The following is a 20,314-nucleotide window of genomic DNA, read 5'->3' as shown; positions in this document are numbered from 1 at the left end:
TCCTTCTGCTGTTACCCAAGGTCTCATCAGTGCCTTGGGCTCCCGATGTGAATAAGAGGCAGGAGGAGTGACAAGTGAATGTCCAGGTGGACAGACATTGAGTCTTCTGCCATCCAGCACAATACAAGTGCTGTTCCAGAAGGTCCTTCTATTGTCTCAATTCTGCTAGACTGAGGCAGGGGGCCGAACCAGTTATTCATGCTGCCACAGCTTCAATTTCCCCTGAGAACGTCAAGGCCCTTTTACCCTGCCTCTAATCTCATGACATGTGATCAAACACCCAGCTGTGGGCCACGAGGTGTTTCATTATACTGTAAGAAACCGGACTCAAACTAGAAACCAGAACCACTGACCACAACATTTCAACTGTCATTCAGGTGAGTCTTACACCATACCTGGCATGCATAATTACTGCATGAGTGATCAATAAACAATAATAATATCATTATATATTGCACAAATAACATGGACATTATTGATTATTGATTAATATTCAAAATGAAATCTATGTCTTTTCCTCTATCATCTGTCTCTTACTCTGCACTTGTATCGCTGTTTGTCGACAGCGTCATCTCTTCACTATCAGTGTTACTTCAGTGCTGGACAGAAGGCGTGCCCATGTGTCTGTGTTTGGGGGACTGTCCGGGGGCCTCACCTCTCCCAGGGAATAGTAGTGCCGGGGGATCTGCGAATCGGGGTAGACATTTTCCAGGTACCAGGAGAAGGGCTTGCACTGCAGCTTCTGCCTCAGGATGACTCTGTTGGAGATGTCTCCATAGTCTACCTTGGTGACACCTGTCAGACGCAAGCAGGAGAACATGAGAAATCATAAATTTAGGAACTTAACACTCGAGAAACCCACCCAGAAAAAGAAGGATAAACTAGTATAAGAGCCATATAAACACCTCAGTTATTGCAGGATGATTCTGAACATCTGTTTGATTATGTTAACTGTACCAAGTACTGTACTTCCTTGCTCCTCTTTACAAAAAATGAAATTGCAATTTCAATGCTTACCATGTTGATATGCATTTGAAATTTTACCAGGATAACAATCAACTCACATGAAATCACCATACAAAATCAATACCATCTGGAAAGGATGCTCCATGCTCTTTATTTATTTGAAAAACTAGGTATTTCCTAAAAAAGTCAAACAATATGAGCTTTGCTTTTTTAAACTAAGGAGTACAGGCTCAAGTACATTTAAAAAACAATACACAGGAGACTGTGGCTGCATTGCTTTCTTGTGACTTACTTCAAGGACTTCAAACACATCTCTCATACACACACACACAAAATGGAATCCAGATGTCAATTCATTGGCACACAAAAACCATATACAAATCCATTTTTATCCTGCCGTCCTGATGAGGGATTGAAATTTGAAGATCCGAATTACTCCAAAGACAAATTCCCAAAGATGACAAATTACAAAAAGCCCACCACAGGGTACTGAAACATCCTCTTCAGTAGAAGTACAGTCCACAACAGGGCAACTCTTCCATTTCCATGTTCTAGTAGATATTTTATGCAACACTACAGCCCCAGCAATGTTAAGTGATGACAAACTTAAACAAGTTTGGCAGTCTCTTATAGCTGCTGCATTCAAACACTCCTGTGGGAGGGTTTATATCCTCCTGAGTAGCTTCATTCTTACTTAAATATGGCGTACTGAGTGAGGTCTGAGCTTCTCCCACAGCTCTTCATCCACTTCCACTCCTCCACTCCCAATTAACAGATTCCCTCAACTCTCTTTCCCTCTCGCACAAGGCAGAGCACAAAGTTTCTGGGAAGTCTGTAGTACCCCCCCCCACCAGCCTGCCCTGCTGAGAAAAAAGTCATTATCTGTACAACAGGACACTGGAGATCAATACACTGAATACACAGCGTGGTCAGGCAGGCCTTAGGACTGTCAGGCTTCACCTATTTGAAGAAAATGTTAGTAGTCAGGAATTTCACAGAGGTGCAAATAACCCTACACCCTCACAACCGTGCTTTAAAGAGGAAGGCACAACATTCAAACAAAACAAATTCAAACTTTGCAATAAAGTCATCACAAAGAGTTTTAAATACATAAGAATATATGTTACAAATACGCTCTTACAGCACCCTGGGAGACGGGTCAGTAAAACCATCTGATGAAATAATAACAGTATCTTTTGTATTGGTGGGGTTGCTGTATTATTATACATCCAACATATACTGTACAGACAACTGTGTCAAAACAGTTCAAGGTCTGATCAGAGGTCTGATCGTAATTCTACATGTGACAATAATTCTAACTCAAGCTAACTCGATTAACAAATTAAATATGTAAACAAGCATGAAGAATTGTGCCTAGAGAAGGCAAATGATGTTGCCAATCAAGCCATACAAATCTAAAAAAAGAGCTGTCTTGAGGCAAATGCAGTATATCAACATTGCTTTTTAGCTTATCAATCACAACTGATGAACCATCCATTCTGCAAATCTTTCATGTGAGACAAGCAATGCCAGTGGAGTCAAAACAACAGTCCAACAGTCCAGTCCAACAGCAGTCCTACGAGTCTAAACCATATCTTGAGGTGCTTGCATGGCTAAGATCCGTAACAATAAAGTTGTCAAATTTGAAAGAGGTCAGATGCACTGGCTATCTATCAGATCCGTGACATTTTTAGGAATACTGATATAACTAAATCTGAAGCAGTGAATTTCTATACTGAACAACATATCCAGAGAGACCCAAGATAAAAGCTTTTCAAGCCAGGCCTCCCGGTATTTTTTTTTTAAAAGAGAAGCCATGCTGTTGGTCATACAAGAACTCGACAGGCTGTGAATGATCAAACACTTCCTTGAAATAATGAGAGAGTAGAGACTGAACTACTGAGGATCAGATAGTGCAACTCAAAAGACAAGGTCTTAATGTCAAACATCCTGTATAAAAGGTGTAATTGTTTTTATTTATAATGCTCTTTTCAACCTAAAAGATGCCCAAGTGCTACACAGCACATCAGGTGGAGATGTGAGAATTTATTTTACTAATTGGATTTAGGGGGACAGTTAGGGAGGATTGATTGTTCAAGCCTAGAGTGCAATTTATACCCCTGCTTTTCTGAACAAAATCACGAGAGCTTTAACATTTTATGGACTGCCAGCAGTCCCACTTGTAAAAAATGTCCATGAACTCCAAATCGGAAGAAAGAAGAGTTACAAATGAGAAGAGGCCATTCAGCTCATCTATCCTGTTTTGTTGTCAGCAGTTAATTAATTCAAGGATCTTATCCAGCCATTTCTTGGAAGAAACCAGGATATCGGCTTCAACAACATGGCAGGGTATCTTATCCCATATTTCCCCAAACCCCTTTGTATGTTTTCAGGGAGCGATGACATTTGACTGCAGAATCGAGGTGGATGTCAGCCAGACTTTGTCTCCTAAAGAGCCAGATATGAAATATGTACCACTAAAATAACAATCGCAATATATTCAATCCGCAAATTAAAAAATGTTCTCTTTCTGGGAATAAAAAACTTTTTCATTACACAATATTTTTTTCATAGAAAAAAATGGCTGAATCATAAATCTATTAATAATAATTTACGTTATTATGTACAGTATCTTGCATAAAGCCAATAATGTCAGGCATCTAATTGAATAATATATGTACACCTTTCATGAAACAATTTCACAACCTAATACCATCAGGATATTCAACATTCAGTAAGTGCAGTCATACTGCTTGCATATATTGTTGTAATAAAACTTTTGAGATCTTTTTCTAACAATGAAAGCATTCCTACAACATATGAGCACTTCTTCCTTTTTTTTATTAAAATAAAAAATATAGGCCATGGAGGGTTCATGGCCAAGCAGTCAAACTCTGTTTTATATTTCTTCCAAAGGACATCACAAAATCTACCCACGTTCTAAAAAATCAAGAATTTAGAGAGATGTACAGTACTGTGCCTCTGACATAACACAAACAAAGGCAGTTAATTCAAGTTCACTGTGCTTGTTCTGGTGCTAGTGGGTTATTGATTCAAACCCCAAAAAGCAGCTTCTAGAAAGACTGTAGTGCTCCACAACACGGCTTGGTATATTGTTCATTATAACCACACCTCCCTGTGAAAGGAACTGCATCCTATACTTCGTCCTGAATTCAGGACAGATTTTTCATTAAAGTCTCCTTTCACTGGCTTAATTCCTAAGGTTCAACACAAGGCCTCTGACTGTGAAAACAGCTAACAGACCTGCCTGTGTTAGGAAAGCACAGAGTTAAGTTTGACTGGACATAGTGGACTCGCTCACACAAAAGTTCCGTTCAAGGTTAACTGTGGGCTGGCAGGTTGCGGCAATCAATTTCTTTTCCAGCACTGAACACATTTGTGGATCCAGCATCCCTATGGGATGCTATAATTAGTTCTGGTTAACAAGAAACTTTCAGATCTCCTTAAATCATTAAAAACATCTCCAACTTCCTCAATATTACAACTATTTACTAACTTCTTTCACTTCACTAATTTGCATGACACACCACAAGGATTGTACTGTAGACAGTCTAGCGATGGCCATACTAGCTGCTTTTAAGTGTGGCGTGCAGACCAGTTTTTAGTGGGATACAAGGAACCTTTCAGTATGCCAAATGGAGTAATTTCTGATCTTCAGTATGTAACATACAGTGCGTGAAAAATGTTCTGCCATATATTCCTCAGGATAAAACATTCTTGTGTCATTGGCAACATGTGAAAAAAAAAATCTGCAAAAAATAAACACCTCACACTAGGCCAGCTACCAGCAACAACCCCAGTAGCCGGTAAACGTGATTGCATCCAATACATCAATAATCCAGTAGTTCTAAATAGTCCAGTACAGTAGTTCAAAATAATCCACAAAATTCACTGCTAGAATAATAACAAAATCCCAAGCTGCTAAAATAGAATTTAATAGCAAAAAAAAAACCCCCAAAACATTGAAATCAAAATCAAAAAGAGGAGAGGCCACCACAGTTCAACAGCACTCCCTTGTCCCAAACTACAAATCGGGAGACGACGGTATTCACTGTTTTCCTCTGACAGTCCAAAACACACGGGTGTCTGCATCTGTTCAGTTAAAATCGCTTTATTTCTGTTTCGGAGACGAACACTAACACACAGCTCAGCTCATGCCCCCAGCCGTAGGGCAAGACCAGTCTGGAGTGTGAGGACATGACTCCTGTACCTTGACACTCGCTGGCCACTTGTAATATCACTGCTTTACAGTGCACTTAGAAACCTACATTTTGTGGTCAGAGAATAAAGGATTTGCAGTGGCATGGTATCAAAGATATAAGATTCTTGAAATCAAACTGGATTTGGTTAAACCAATGTTTAGAAATATCTGACATCTTTGTTCCTAGATCACACAAAGGTGTTCCCACTGATGATCCAGCAAGGAGAAGGACAGCTTGCACAGACAGACTGGACATCTGGCCTTCAGGGATGTCCCCATTACAAATCGCCATCCTTTGGGATGAAGATATCTGAATAAATGCAAGAAATCCTAACTGTTATCCCTAAGCCAGCCATATCACCCAATTCTCTGAGACAACTGCACAGCTACAGTAGTTAATATGTAAGGAATGAAAGAGAAGTATATACCTTTTTCACAATTTCAAATGTAGCAGCACGGTCCCAATGAGAGACGACAGGGTGAAAGATGTGAAGTTGTTCATTACTAAAGACATCACATTTGACGGAAGTAGCACCTAATGCTTATTTAGACCAAAAAAGTTTACCTTTTGACACAACTTGTGAAGGAAAAAAAAACTGCAAGATTTTTTGAGGCACAGCATAGAATCTCAATAAAAAAGAAAATAGGCGAGATGATTTATTGTCAACATTATTTAAGATATGAAAAATGAGAGTACGTAGATATATCATAATCTACACAGCTGATGTCAGCTGTGAGACAGCAAATCCTGGAAGAGCGGTTATCGTGAGTTTATTAGCCAACAAAACACTCTAAAGAATACCAAATAATACTTCATTCTGTAGGCATAATCTTTTTGTTTAACGTGATCATAAAGTTAAAATTCAGGGCACAGCACATACAACATATACTTAAGGGGCCAAACATAAACGTTAAATAGGTTTACTTATTCATTAAAGATAAATATTCATGGTTACTTGCTCTACATTTTAATTTATGCCCGTAGCCAGTCCTGACAGGATTTGAAACAGAAACTCTCTGCTATTCCATTTCTTTCCTGAATGTGAAAGAGGCGGTTAGTAGACAGTAACTGCAAGAGACTCCTCTTAGCTGTTAAATGTGAAGACTGAGGAGACACAACCCATGAAACCTTGACTCCAACAGAGAAAGGCATTTTCAGGCTGAACGGGTTTCTATTGGCATATAATTGATGGAGGAGTGAAGGGCCCTAATGAAAAGGCAATGATAAGCTCTTATTGATCAGGTGATGTCCAGAGAATAAGGGAAAGGAAAATGGCACCAGTCTTCTATATTGCAGATCAGCAACACTCAAGGGAGCCCTCCATAAACACCTCTCCAATCATGCAAGATGAGCTCCATGTGAGCTTCATGTCAATATTCTTTCTTCCATGAAGTGTAGGAGTTGCACGGCTGTCTTCAAGGCATATTAAGGTCTAATATTGTTTGGAAGTAGTTAATGCAGTTCAATAGATCACAGGCAAATTTGCAGCTTTAATGTTATCCTGACACTATGGGTGTCTGAGCACAAAAATATAATTACATTATTTTATATATACAATAATAATATATACATACATTATTATCACAGCACAATAGCTGCAAAGCATGTTACTCCTCCAACCATTTCCTAACTGCTTTATCTTATACAGGGAGGTGGGGGCGCTGGGGCCTCACATGACCAGCAACAGGCGCAAGGCAAGATACACCCTGCATGGGAAGCCAGTCCATCGCAGGCCAGACACAGACCAACACTCAGACCAGGGCCAGTTTTCCCAGAACCCCATTAACCTACCAGCATGTCTTTGGAGTGTGGGAGGAAACCCACACAAACACAGGGAGAACATAAAAATGCCAATGCTAACCACTGTGCCAATGTGTCACCCAAAACATGTTATTTTTGTGGTCATTAGGTTAAGGTAAAATGAAGGATTTCACTGGTGACATTGACGCTTTGACCTGTGAAACATTCTTAATAAACTGATATTTATGTCTTAACTTAAAACTTGCCTACTATGACAAGCTGGCATTGTAAATTCACAATTGTTTATCTCTGATCTGGCCTACCAACAACACTTTGAAAAATCCCGAAGGAGCTATATTTCCCCTTAAAGCTGCCCGATGCCTCACTGATGTGGTAATAGAGTAATACAGTAATATTTCTTCCGGCTCAGTTTCTACAATATGTGACTTAATTCTAACCTAACACATCTAATCTGTGTTACTGAAGATAAACAGGATATACATTTATTTTTGTTCTCATTTATTTGAGCCTGAGGAATTTTGGTTACCTTAAAAAAAACGTACATGAAGAACAGATGACTGTAAGGTTTTTCTTTCACCTCACTGCAAACCTTGACCACAAGTTGATTGAAGCAAACAACAAACAAGTAATACAGTACAGCCTTGTTAAATTAAATCCTGCCTGAAAATGAATGCAGTGGAAAATGGACAAGGCAGGCAGGAAAGACAACAAGTGGTTGGGAAGCATGCTACATATCTATTGTTTAATTTTCGTGCTAGTGTCATCTCCCCAACCATGACATGACACGTCTGGAATATCACAAAGGTGACTACAGCTGAAGTGCTCGCCTCAGAGGCATCCCAAGATTCCTTCATTATTTGAACACCTGAAGGCAGTGGCACGCAGAGGTAACTCTTCCACATTGGCAAGGTTAATAGAGGCTCTGTACCATGAAATTACTATCACTCCACTGGGCAGGCTTTGTGCCGTCGCCAGGGCTGCTACTCCTCTCCTTAAGGTCACTGCAGTAACATACTGTCACACAGCTAATGGGTTTCTTACATCTGTCACTGAGAAACAGTGTCCTCTTGTACCTACTGTATTATATGGAATAAGAATTTGAAAATCCTGTATCTGTATTCAATCTATACATTAAAGACATTTGATTAAAGAAGCCTCTTAACAAAATAGTTGGTTTATTTTTAAACAAGAAGCTCAAAATCTATGCTCAGAAAGGCTTGTAGAGATATTACAGAGAAAATCAGATTCGTTCAACAGGAGGCTTCATGTCGTTCCAACACTGAAGCGACTCCTAGCTGCAGTGATCCTGCCCAGTCAGGGAAGACCACAGCACAGTGCTCGTTGGTCAGCAACCTGCTCCACCCGACAGCGGATGGTTCAAGGAGCTCCGATTTGTATTTGCAACTGCAAAGAAAATCATCTTGATTACTGCCCAGAGAGTATATAGACTGTACAATGGCCTTCACCCTCTCATGCCATTGTTGTTGCTATACACACCTCAGGAAAAAGTGAACTTTTTACTGACACTTTTGGGTTAAGCCACACAGTTTGGGAATGTGTTCTTGGTTGGTTTTGTTATCCGCTACAATACAGCAGCAGGCTGAGCAGTGCAGCAGACTGTGTAGGCCCTGAGGGCAGTTTACAAATCAAGCAGCTTTGCTGTCCTGTCATAACTCCACACTACTGTTACAGTATAACCCAAATGGCAGGCGTATCTGCCTGTATGAACTTCTATAAGACAGGGCAATTCATTTCGCAGAGCTTTTCTCCCAATCAAAGATAAGAATGCCTTTACAATAATGCCACAGCCAAAACACACCTCACAGCAGCTGCCTTAAACAAACACACAGCTACACCACAGGAACTACACGGAGAGATAAAGTTCGGCAAAGTATTTTCTCAAGTTTCACAAATTTTGTTTAAAAAAAAAACTAGAGCTGGCCTGAAATTATGACAACTGTTTTTTCCTTAAAATGACCACAGGGTATTTTTTCGTGCAAAACGCCTGTTTCTGATTTGTAACTGAAGCACGTTCAATTAAGGAATCAAACCTTGCACATCGACCTCAGCCAATAACTTATTTCAGCCAAGAATTTATGCCTCTATTTCAATAAATAATTTATTGGCTGGCCTGGGTTCTATGTTAGCTCCTCCTCATGTCCACAAGGGGTGTATCACTCATCTCAAATCCCCATTTGTTTTGATTCAGTTTGCTCCCAGGAGCACAGGATCAACTCCTGCAGTACTTTCTTGAAAGCTTTTGGGTTTCATTCCAAAAATATTTATAAGTTTTCATTGTGAGAGTGGAAACAGATGAAGACAAATAGACAGCAACGGATCAAACGTTTTTTTCATGTTTTCTAAAGTACACGCCAAAATTGTAAATTGTGAAATCAAGCAAAAAGATGTGTTTTCTATATCGTTGCACCATGTATTGGTTCACCAACCAACAAAACAATAACTTGAATGATTCCAAACTTCTGGTGTGAACATTTGTTTTCATCAAAGCTGTCTGCTTTAATAACATATCCAAGCTCTTAGACCAGTCTGTTTTTCGAAGGTATGGAGTTTCAGGCACTGCTAGACTATTCCCACAGCTGCTTTTCAGTTTTTCTGACATCAGTTTTTTAACTTATCGATGACATTTATCCTACGAGGGATCTCAGGGGTCCCCATTTCACCATATTTTCCACAGTGTCTGTTTAGATAAGTGATTAGGGTCACACACTTTTAAAAGTCTGTCTTCTAACCTTTTGTTTTTTTTTACTGCAATTATAACAATCAAACTTTAAAAACAGAGCCGAGCACTTCTGCACTGAGCTTGGGACCAAAAACAGGACCATGTTAAAAAAAGGGGATTGCTGCTGTGGAGCTGGTCCGGAGAAGATCAGCCTGATACATGCCAGGCTTAGAGGAATGAACTACACTGACAGGCTGAAAGGAATGAGTCTTTTAAGTTGTGAGCAAAGACAAGTAAGAGGGGTCCTGATCAAAGCATTCTCAAATCCTCAATGGCATTGACAACCCCATGGACGTCTTCAGAATCAACAGTGAAACGTGAACAAGTGGACAAGTAGAAGCACATGAAAACATCTATATGCAAAGGGTTGTGGCAGCATGGAATGAGCTAACTAGCCTTGTTATTGAAGCCAATACTTTACTACTAAGCTACTAAGATCCAAATGGATTAGATGGGTCGATTGGCCCCCTGTTTGCTACTGTTCTTATCTGCCTATCAATTAATTTCTTTATCAGCCTGCAGACTGCAGAGACAGAATACACATTAGGCATCATCTGAAGTCTCCCTTTAATAGCCTAGTAGATTATTTATTCATTTTTGCATATATGTCTGAATGAAATAGGACATTTCTGTGATAATGCACAGTATTATGAATTGGCTTCATTACTCTGCTCTCCTCCCCACTGATAGCTGATGTGTGGTCAGCGTTCTGGTGCAGTATGGCTGCCGTCGCATCATCCAGGTGGATGCTGCACATTGGTGGTGGTGGAGGGGAGTCCCCATTACCTGTAAGGCGCTTTGAGTGGAGTGTCCAGAAAAGCGCTATATGAGTGTAAGCAATTATTATTATTATAGCTATACATGTAATAGTTAAAATAAAATATAGAACTGGGAAAAAGTATTAAATATTAAACTTAAAATAAGTAAAATGCTATGCATAGCTGCAGACTAATTAAAGGACTTAAAGACATGGTTTTCTACAGTAAGTCTGAATTAGAAGAAATTAAGGTAACAAGATGAACTGTATGATACAGAACGAGGACAGTGCTTTGCTTCTATGCTTTCTAGGGAATAATGAGTGATCATGAGGTGGTAAGAAACTTTAAGTATTGGTTTCTCAAGCAAAAATATTCTAAAAACTCCAGAGTTATATGTTCACTTTTGTAAGCCCCCTCACTCTATGCACGAGATAATGTCTTACGTTTAACTGTGATGGACTGTTCTGGATCCCTGGCAGGTATGTGACCTAGGTCAGCTTCCCAGTGTGTGCCCTGTCTGCTCAGCAGTGGGGTACGAAGGAGGCTGGCTGCCGCAGAGCATGGAATCTGACACTGCTGTTTATTTTAGGCTTCCTGCATTATTCATTCCTTAGATGAGGCACTGCCTAGGTCAACGCCTGATAACAATAAGTATTATTGGCAGAGATATTAATATCCATTATCCAAAGTGTACAGCTCAAAGCCAGCTTCTTTCTGGAGCTGAGGCCTTCAGAATTCTTAATTATCCCATTCTTGTCATGTGACTAACAATTACAGTACTTCAGATAAACACAGATACCACTCTCTGAAGGACTCAATGGAGCTATCAGATATCATAATTATAGCATGACTGACGGGCTGTTGGGACGCTGAGCTCGGCCTCTATATAATAGATGGAAAGGTCAGATGTCAAAAGCAGCTCCCTCATTAACTAAAGGTGACTTGTGTCCCAATTACAACTATCCAGTGTTTGTGGTACTTCTTAAAGCCTTTAAGGTAGAAGATGCAGTTCCTTAAAAGGGCCTTTCCCTTTTATACTCTGTAACTTACATTTCTAAAGTGCTTCTCGCTAAATTTTGTTTAGGATTCTATTGATTTCACAGCTATGAAACACTTGACATGGAACATGAAACCCAGCCCCATGGGGTAGTTTTATCTGACATTACAACGAAATAATGCCATGTCTGTACACAATGTAGACTACTAACTTTGGATACGATTATTTTGTTGGTTTCAAATTCCCAAAAAAAGCTCAGCATGAACCAGACGGGATTATTAAAATGACCCTGACAGCTTTGGAGACTCACTGATTGCCAAGCTCACAGAAAATTAATTTAATATATGGATGCTAAATTATACGAATTGTACCACCTGTTACATGTTTTCTTGAATCTCATGTGGTGGCCACTAATTCAGCTCCACTGGGCTTAGACGCCCATCAGATCCAAAAGAAGACTGCAGATTCTGCGCATTGACAAAATGAAAAGGCAACAAGAGTAAATAGCTGGTAACACTTTACTCAGAGGCTTTGACATGCCCCAGGTCCCAATCTGGGACCAAAAAGCTCGACCTGCACTTAAGTGATTGAAACACTCCGGAGGCCCAGATCTAGTTTTTTTCAAAGCAAGATAATCTCCAGACTAACTCTCTGGATCTCAATTTAAAAAATAAGAGATACACAAATGAAATGTCTTCATTTCTTTTGCCAAAAAGCAGATCTGTTTCTTGCTATACTTGTACCGATACACTCATTCCGCTGGCTCTGCAAGCCACACTGAAGGAGAGCAGTGGGACCTCACCCGGCGAGATGATGTAGAAGAAGTTCTTGAACTCGTCCATCCAGACCTCGGCCAGCCGCCGGTTGTTCTTGTTGATGATCTGGCCCGTGCCGCCAGGAAAGGTGTAGGGCGTGGCCTTGCGGAAGACGTGGCCCACGTGGGAACAGGTCACGATCTCCAGAGTCCCCCCACACTGCCAGATCTGCACAGATGCAAGCACACACACACACACACCGGTGGATACCTGTAGACAGGTCTAGTCATCATCAAGAGGTCACCAGCAACATACAGTACATACACTGGGTCAGACACAGGCTGGGAGACGCAGAACTGAATTACAATGGATGAAAATCAATATCTTAAACATTTGTAAACTTGTTACATTGTCTCAAAATTAATACAAAAAGGTTCTCGGCATTGGCTATTCACTAATAAGATAAAGGGCTGTCAGATATCCAAAATGACGCCTTTTTGAAGAGAGTGCTAGGACAGGCACAGATGTTTAAGTGCTCCAGTGTTCGCAGGCCATTTCACAAGCACCCAGATAAAGCTCCATCAGTAGCTCACTCGTCTGCACACTCATATGAAATCTGTGGCAGACAGCTGTGCAGTACAGATGGGGACAAATGCCTGCACAATGCATTCAGAGAACATGTGGTGTTCAAAACCTCATCCTTTCTGAAGAATTATGAAGTGTGACTTTGATGTTTGTCGGTTCCAGTAAACTAATAAAGCACTTTGTCACCAATTCCCATTATTTATAAATAGGAAAATTAAGACCATGGATATTCTACATCAATAGCAATATAATGAAATATTAATTTGATATATAGTTAGGAACTTTAACCATAAACCTGAGAGCATACAAGTACAGACAAGTGTAACCATTCTCATTTAGACTTCATGGAGATGCCTTCAACTATACCAAGACTCCAGAAGATTTTCTAACTTCTCAGATGTCTGAGGAATCTCATTTTGCTGGCAAAATTCTGCGATCGCACCAAACATGTGGGTTCATTTACTCACTGACAGTGCTGACAGTCTTGATGATGAAGGCAAGAAGAGAAAGTCTCATGAGTCTCATAAACTCTGCATTCACCCTCTGCCTGAAGTAATAATAAGCTCCTGAACAAGTCCTACCCTAAAAGAGATCTCCAGGTTCTCCCCTCCCCAGATGTCCATGCCTGCATCGTAGGTGCCAATCTCCTGGAAGTAGTCCCTGTCGATGGAGAAGAGGCCTCCTGCCATTGTGGGTGTCCTGATGGCACAAATAATATAAGGGGTCATAGCCAGGGCACAGAACCATTGGCTAAATACAGCATAAAGCTTGCCTGGCTCAGAGCTGCACTGCACTACTCATCACACACGCAGACCTCTCTCCTGGAAAGAAGCAGACCTTTGCCAAAAATGGCTACAAACCATCGTTGGTTTCAGCGTGATCTTAGTCGCCTTGTCTGCACAGCAGCTTCGCAAAATCAAACACTCAAACTCCACACAAAGAGACACATTGATTCTGGTTAAATAGCAGCCTTACAAAACACAGTGTAGCCTTGGAGGACGCATGAATAAGTTTTTAAAGGGTAAGCTGAGGTTTGACAATGTTAAAAGAAAGGTAAATATGACAGGAAATTACAACAAGAAGCCTTAATAAGGGTAGAGACATTTACAAAAATCCTTCATGTTATGTTCTGTCAGTTTGTCAATTCTGTGCAGATTTGAGACGTATACATTATATGTACCCAAGAAAACTCCTCCAAAATTATTCAGGCTGTCCAGTGCATAGAACAGGGTGTAATATGATGTAACTTTTGTGATAAAAACAATTATTTGACATGAATATTACCAATAATGCCCCTAATGTGGTTAGAGGAGCACAATTCAAATCACATGGATCCTGGTTTAGATTTACTGGATTAGACAAAGAAACTGCTGATCCATGTCCTGTATCAAATGATTGTACCCCACTATACACTGATTCACAAATACCCTGCCAGTTTCACCATTCCAAAATTCAGTTACCGTTGCCTGATGTTTTGAGAGAAAATGGCTCCAATGATCAGGTCAGAGGACAGCAGACACCAAACTCATGGAACTACTTTACATTGTTACTGTACAACTAACATTCAATTTACTGTATATGTTCTGCTTATAGCATGTGAATAGTGTTTTATAGTTTAGTTCCAAATTCGTTCTATATTATACAGTTTGTATGAAACAAGAATGGAAAGTGTCAGCGTTTACAAAGCAGAGCTTTAGGAAAGTCATACTTCTACTGTGCAGAGTTAAAAAATATGTAAGATTAGTGTTCTGAAAAGAAAGACTGAGCATAAAGGATACTGAAAGCTAGAAAACTTTCCTCAGAAATCCAGGCTTGTGAAGTCAGTAGCTACTGTACCTGCAACTTCATGCCTCCTACAAGATGATCACAATTGTCACTGACGAAGCATTGCTTAGCTGCAGATACAGACTGGTCATTATATCCGATTAATTCCTTCGGAAGTGACTGAGTCTGTCAGTGCAGTCAACACATCACTGATGAATACAGGAAGTGATTGCAGTGTGAGGAGCTTTCAGGGTACATTAACATCTACTTAATTAATGAATACCTAATGGAGAACCAAGTTCTTTAATGAAATCAGATACCAGGATCATCGCTGTCATTAAGAGCCATTCACATCGGACATGGAACAGCATGGTAAGGTGACAAGTGACAAGCAGATTCTCTCCATTCACGTTGAAGGTGGCAGGAGTATTGGCACTTAGGTGGCTCATTGTTGTCACTGCTGTTGTGATGCAAACTGGCGTGACAAGATAACAATACATTTCAGATAATGAGCTTTTCCACTCCGATTACACCGTCAACAACAGAAAAAAAGATGGAACAGTCATCGGAAACTGAGAAATCCTAAAACAAGACCAAATCATGAAAACTATAAGCGTTACTTCCAGATGTTCTCTCGCTGTTCACTATATTTATTTAAATTCACTATCTTTCATCCATCCATGGATTTTCTAAGTGGTTTGTCCAATTCAGGGGCACGGAGGAGCTGAAACTTATCCTAGCAAGCAATGGGAGCAAGGCAGGATACCCCCTGGATGGGACGCCATCCCATCAGAGCACAAGTTTTAATTCTAAGCTTTAATTCTGGATTATTTAATTCTAAGTATTAAGCCATTTTGACTCCTCCTCAAATTTTGGTGATCGTGTGCGTTGGAGGGGTTGAAAAAACAAGTAAACCTTGGTTCTTCCTAGCTGATGACAAGGCAAATGAAAAAATTCACTCTGGCATAGGAAATAATTCCCCATGCCACCCATGTAGCTTCTGTACTGCATCCTGTGTAAAAACTGAGGTAGACTATAAAGCAGAAAAGAAAACCCTGGGCAGCAAACCGCATGATCCATGGCAGTTTCTAGAAGACATCTGAAGTGGGCGCACAGGTTCCGCAGTCGTTACGCTTCACAACATTAAAATAAGCAAGTATACCCCAAAAGATCATTCACCTACAGTTTTACTCCATTCTCCAGTACTTCTCTCACATATAGGAGATGTGAAGTCATCAGTGCCAGAACTGAAGTGTGTTCATGTACATTTTTCTCTGTGAAAATTGTGTAGCATTACACAGGTGTACCCCTTCAGTGGCAAGAGGTGAGATGCTGTTCAGGTATTCATGGTTGGATATCGACCATCAAGAAAGAGCAAGCCCTGACTTCTCAGTCTGAACTAGGAATGTTTTATTCACTAATACAAAACATCCAGTTGGAAGTACCGCTTCAACTGATGATCATCAGTGCAGTCAAGTTATAAAAATATCCTCCAGCGCTGCAATCAGTGACCCCTTGAATAAACGAATGGCAGGCCGAGTTTGAATCCTTCTTGATTTTCTGATGGTCAATCTGACCAACAAAGCAGTGAAATGACACAGAAGCAGCCAATTTTAGGGGAAAAACATTGAAAACTGGATATTGGAGACAGCAGGGTTAGTGCAGTTCTTTTGCAGCCACAATGCCCAGTTACTGATTACAGTACGCCTCCTCCTCATCACAGCTGCGTATTTCATTTGGGAATTGTGCGCCACACTGGGAGCCAATGTTAACTAAAGTAGTCCGAGCTGTGGTCATTAAGGCACCAGCTAACAAATTTCCAACCCAGTGCAATGCTGGCTTTTGCAACATAAAAATCATTTCATACTACACACAAAGAATCAGAAGAACTACAAATGTGATGCTAATATTTTTTTACTGAAAGATCCCAGGTTCTTTGGCCTCTCTTTGGTAGAGAACATGTTAATGGCTGTTATCAACAGTTACTTTTTCTATGAACAAAACCAGGCACACAGTACATTTCATGAGGAGGAAGGCTGGATTCGTTTGGCAAGACTGGGGCAGAGTGCTTAAGGCACACTACCGCTGTTTATGCCCTGAAGACCCAAACACACAATATTTAGCATTCAGAACTACCTACTACTAACTTTGTTAAGCTCCAGTTTGGTGAGACAGAAATTTGTACTGTCAAGGCACTTTAAACAGGTACATTAACCTTGGGAAACTAAAAACATTAGTGCAATATAGTGTGAGATTCACTGAGGCATGTGGTTGAGAGCTAAGAGATTTCAGGTTGTTTAAATAGGTGCTGGGATGAATCAGTTATAAAATAATCTGGAAGTCTTCAAGGTTTAATCAAAAAAATAAACATCCTCTGCTTAGCCAGGGTTTACAACGACACACAAGTTTATATAGTTTTCCATGTGTATGAGAGTCTAAAAAAATTTAGCTGTTTTCCTACCTTTTCATTCAAGCTTTTCATTAATACAATTAAAAAAAATTGTGAATAAATACTATATAATATATAATAATGTATAACAGTATAAAAACTAGTAATAGTCTTTAGATTATTTTATGGTCAATTCTTAGTAAATGGATTTGAGAATCCTTTTGATGGGATTGAATCATGACATACTGTAGAATGACAGACACAGTATAGTAGAAATAGCAGTGGAGACTAACGCAGAATATGTAAGACCAATGTCTGGCCTAATCACTGGAGCCTGTTATGTGCTCTAGAAGAGTCAAATACAGCTGTTGCTTCAACCACAGCTAACAGGAAGGCAGACAAATTTTGGAAGCAAAATAGAAGCAGATATAGAACATAATATAGAAAAGTCTTTATAGATGATGTTATGAGATCATCTACGTATGTGAGGTGGATTGACTTTGATGTTACTAGAACAGAACACAGGGTCCTGTAATCAATTAACTACAACAAGCCAGATGCACTCATGGTCTTTTGATAATATGCCACACTGGTGTCTCGCCACAAGAGAGTATATGCTAATAGACCAAAATTAAATTGAGACACCAGAATCAAACCATGTAATTACTACTTCAGAGCTGCATTACTTCAAACAAGGATGAATTCCATTTTTTCATGTTCATATCATAGAATTCTGTTTCATATAAAAAGATATTTCTTTTGTGCTGCATCCATAATGAAATCTATTTATCTCTGTGATAGATAGTGTTTGCTATTGTGTTACTGAGTGTTGTCCAGAGAAAATCAGGTCTTCTAGAAAAGGTATCTGAATGTGTTCTGGTTATATTAATGAAAGGAGACAAAAAAGTAAATAAAAATGTACATACAGTAGGTATAAATTCTAAACGTGAGTTGCGACTCAGATTTACACGACAATGGAATACACATGCTGAAGCTGTTGGTCAGAAATTCCATTTACTGCATTATTGTGTCCTGAAGAAGAGTTATTAAGATTAAAGGAAACTGAGATCATAATGATAAAAGACACTCTTAGCTGTAGCCTGCTATTGCATTTCTGCTGTGCCTCATGAAGACACAGCCAGAGGCCAGCTGTCCTGATTTAGAGGCCTCGTAGGTTTACACTCCTGCCCCGGCCTTGCATCAGTGACCTTTTTTAAACTTTCATCCCCTTCGTCTCTTTCGGTGGATGGTTTCCAGCTGTCACCTTGCAGTATAGTCACACTAGCATCCTCTCTCTCGCTCCTGCGCCTCTCCTCCCTCTCTGCATTTAGTTTTCAGCCTTATTTTGTTTGGAATCAACAGAGCAGACTAAGGCAGTCCAAAGGAAAGCTGCAGCTCTCCATGGGAGTACTCCACAGGGAGGAGAGGTCACTATCCCGTTAACAGAAGTGTGTAGAGAACAATGTGGCTGTCAGTGCTCCTTACAGCCTGTGTAAGACTGGACTGCTCCTAAGTCATGTGCTCAACAGGACTGCAGTCTTGCCATCTTGCTAAAGCTATGCCTCCAGAGCATATACAGTATAATTCCCCTTGTCCAGAAGGGGGTTACAGGTTCAAGTCCCACTTGCAGCTACTGTATATTCTGCCTATATGTACTTTACCCCAATCACTCTATTAGACACATCTATGTTTACTTCTTCTCTAATACAGGCTGCATTACTGGCTACATATTGTAATCTATTCAAAAAAATACTTAAACCCCATTAAATTAACTATAGAACAATATTTTTCCATTTTGTAAGTTTTAAATTACCTTGAAATTGTTGGTATGGTTTTCTAATGATGGCAAGTGTGTTATCAACATTAACATTTTCTAGACTGTATAATTAAAATTAAACTTTATTTTTCAGAAAACCATGAAAAGGTAGCTCTGCTTTCTACTTGGTCTGCTCAAGCTGCAGCATGTTGAGAACATCCTCAGTGGTACAAGGGCATACATAACTGACTGAGAATAATATTGCGCATTTTAAGTGATCCAATTTCAATAGTCTGATTACACCAGTCCAATCTAGAAATGTGTTGAATAAATATGAAATCTGGGTTCTTTTTAATTGCAACAGAATAACCCAAAGCTATAAAAATTACAGGGCCAAAAACAGTCACACTCATTGTTTCAGAATACAGAATCAAAACATAGTACCTCCCAATCACCAACAAATTTCAAGGCAGTTTGCCACTGGCGTTCCTGCTCAGAATACGCGTCTCTGTACAGAAAATGTTATTTCTTCTGCTGCTGTAACTATTTTTAAAAAGGTATACAAAAGCAGCAGTGTCTGTGCATGGAAGGTGAAATGAGGAGAGATCTCTGGTTTGACATCAATAGCAATAACTCTGCTCTTGTTGATTGCCAAATACATCATATCATGTTTTTTCTACAATTAGTATATTATTCAATCACAAATCTGCTTAAACATTTGCTGTCAATGTCAGTGTATAGAGTTATTTATTTTTTACATTTATATACAGCACTGTGTTCATACATAAGCGGTGTCTGCGGGAGAAATCCACACATCAAGGTCATCATGTTCTAAAAGGTTAGGAACTGCTGCTGCTCCAGTTCACCAAGCTAAATACAGTAAATGAGTATCTGAGGAGAGCTAACAAGCAGTATACCAGTATCCCATTCTAAGGAAGCTTTGTAATGGCTGTCTGCTTAATGCTATCTGGGAGAAATTCCAGGTCTATTAGCCTCACAGGCTTAGAAAGGAACTGAAATATCCCATTACACAGCACTCACAATTCCATAGTCAGACTGATCTGGAAATAAGACATGCAATCTGTTTGAAACACTGAGGGGGAAACACGTTTATCACACAAAAAGCAAGTGTTACGCAGTTCAGTTTTTGGATAACAACGGCATACCGTATGTTCAATATGTTCTATTTGGTTAGTACTGTTTTGTTTAAAATCTCAATGCAAACTCTGATTTCAATGTCCAAATGCTCCATATTCAAGCAGCAAGGATGCACATAGCTTTAAGCTGTGTAATTCAGATGTTTAAAACAAATTAAAATGGGACTTCAAAAGAATCCTGAAGGAAAAAGACCATCCTGAAAACATACAGTGCCACTGCAATAATATCCCAGCATTTAGGTGCGAAGCACTTTACGTAGATGTTTATAAAAAGGGGCAGAGCACTTAAGACTAGCTCTGACAGAAAAGCAGACATTTTAAAATGACGGGAGCTTTCTGCAAGCCAAATTGAGGTTCATATTAATCACCAGATAGGTGTTCCTGGGGAATGACAAAAGAACAACAGATTTATTTTGTTTTAAAAGGAACCCTGGAGGGAGGCAGGCATCACCTCCAATTTTGC

General features: G+C 39.8%; 1 protein-coding gene across 2 annotated transcripts in view; it reads right to left on the bottom strand.

Moving 5' to 3' along the window:
- Positions 1-20,314, bottom strand: part of galnt1 (UDP-N-acetyl-alpha-D-galactosamine:polypeptide N-acetylgalactosaminyltransferase 1) — a 204,873-nt gene that overhangs the window by 17,631 nt on the left and 166,928 nt on the right. For both annotated transcript variants that reach the window (XM_088601436.1, XM_088601435.1), the window contains 3 exons: positions 13,367-13,484; positions 12,248-12,428; positions 656-795 (listed from right to left, as the gene is read on the bottom strand). In XM_088601436.1, coding sequence (XP_088457562.1) covers positions 656-795; positions 12,248-12,428; positions 13,367-13,484 — 439 coding nt within the window. The remainder of the gene's footprint in view (positions 1-655; positions 796-12,247; positions 12,429-13,366; positions 13,485-20,314) is intronic.

The sequence above is a fragment of the Lepisosteus platostomus genome, chromosome 12, assembly GCF_059453375.1.
Source record: "Lepisosteus platostomus isolate fLepPlt1 chromosome 12, fLepPlt1.hap1, whole genome shotgun sequence".
Lineage (NCBI taxonomy): Eukaryota > Metazoa > Chordata > Actinopteri > Semionotiformes > Lepisosteidae > Lepisosteus > Lepisosteus platostomus.
This window is presented reverse-complemented; position numbering and strand designations above follow the sequence as displayed.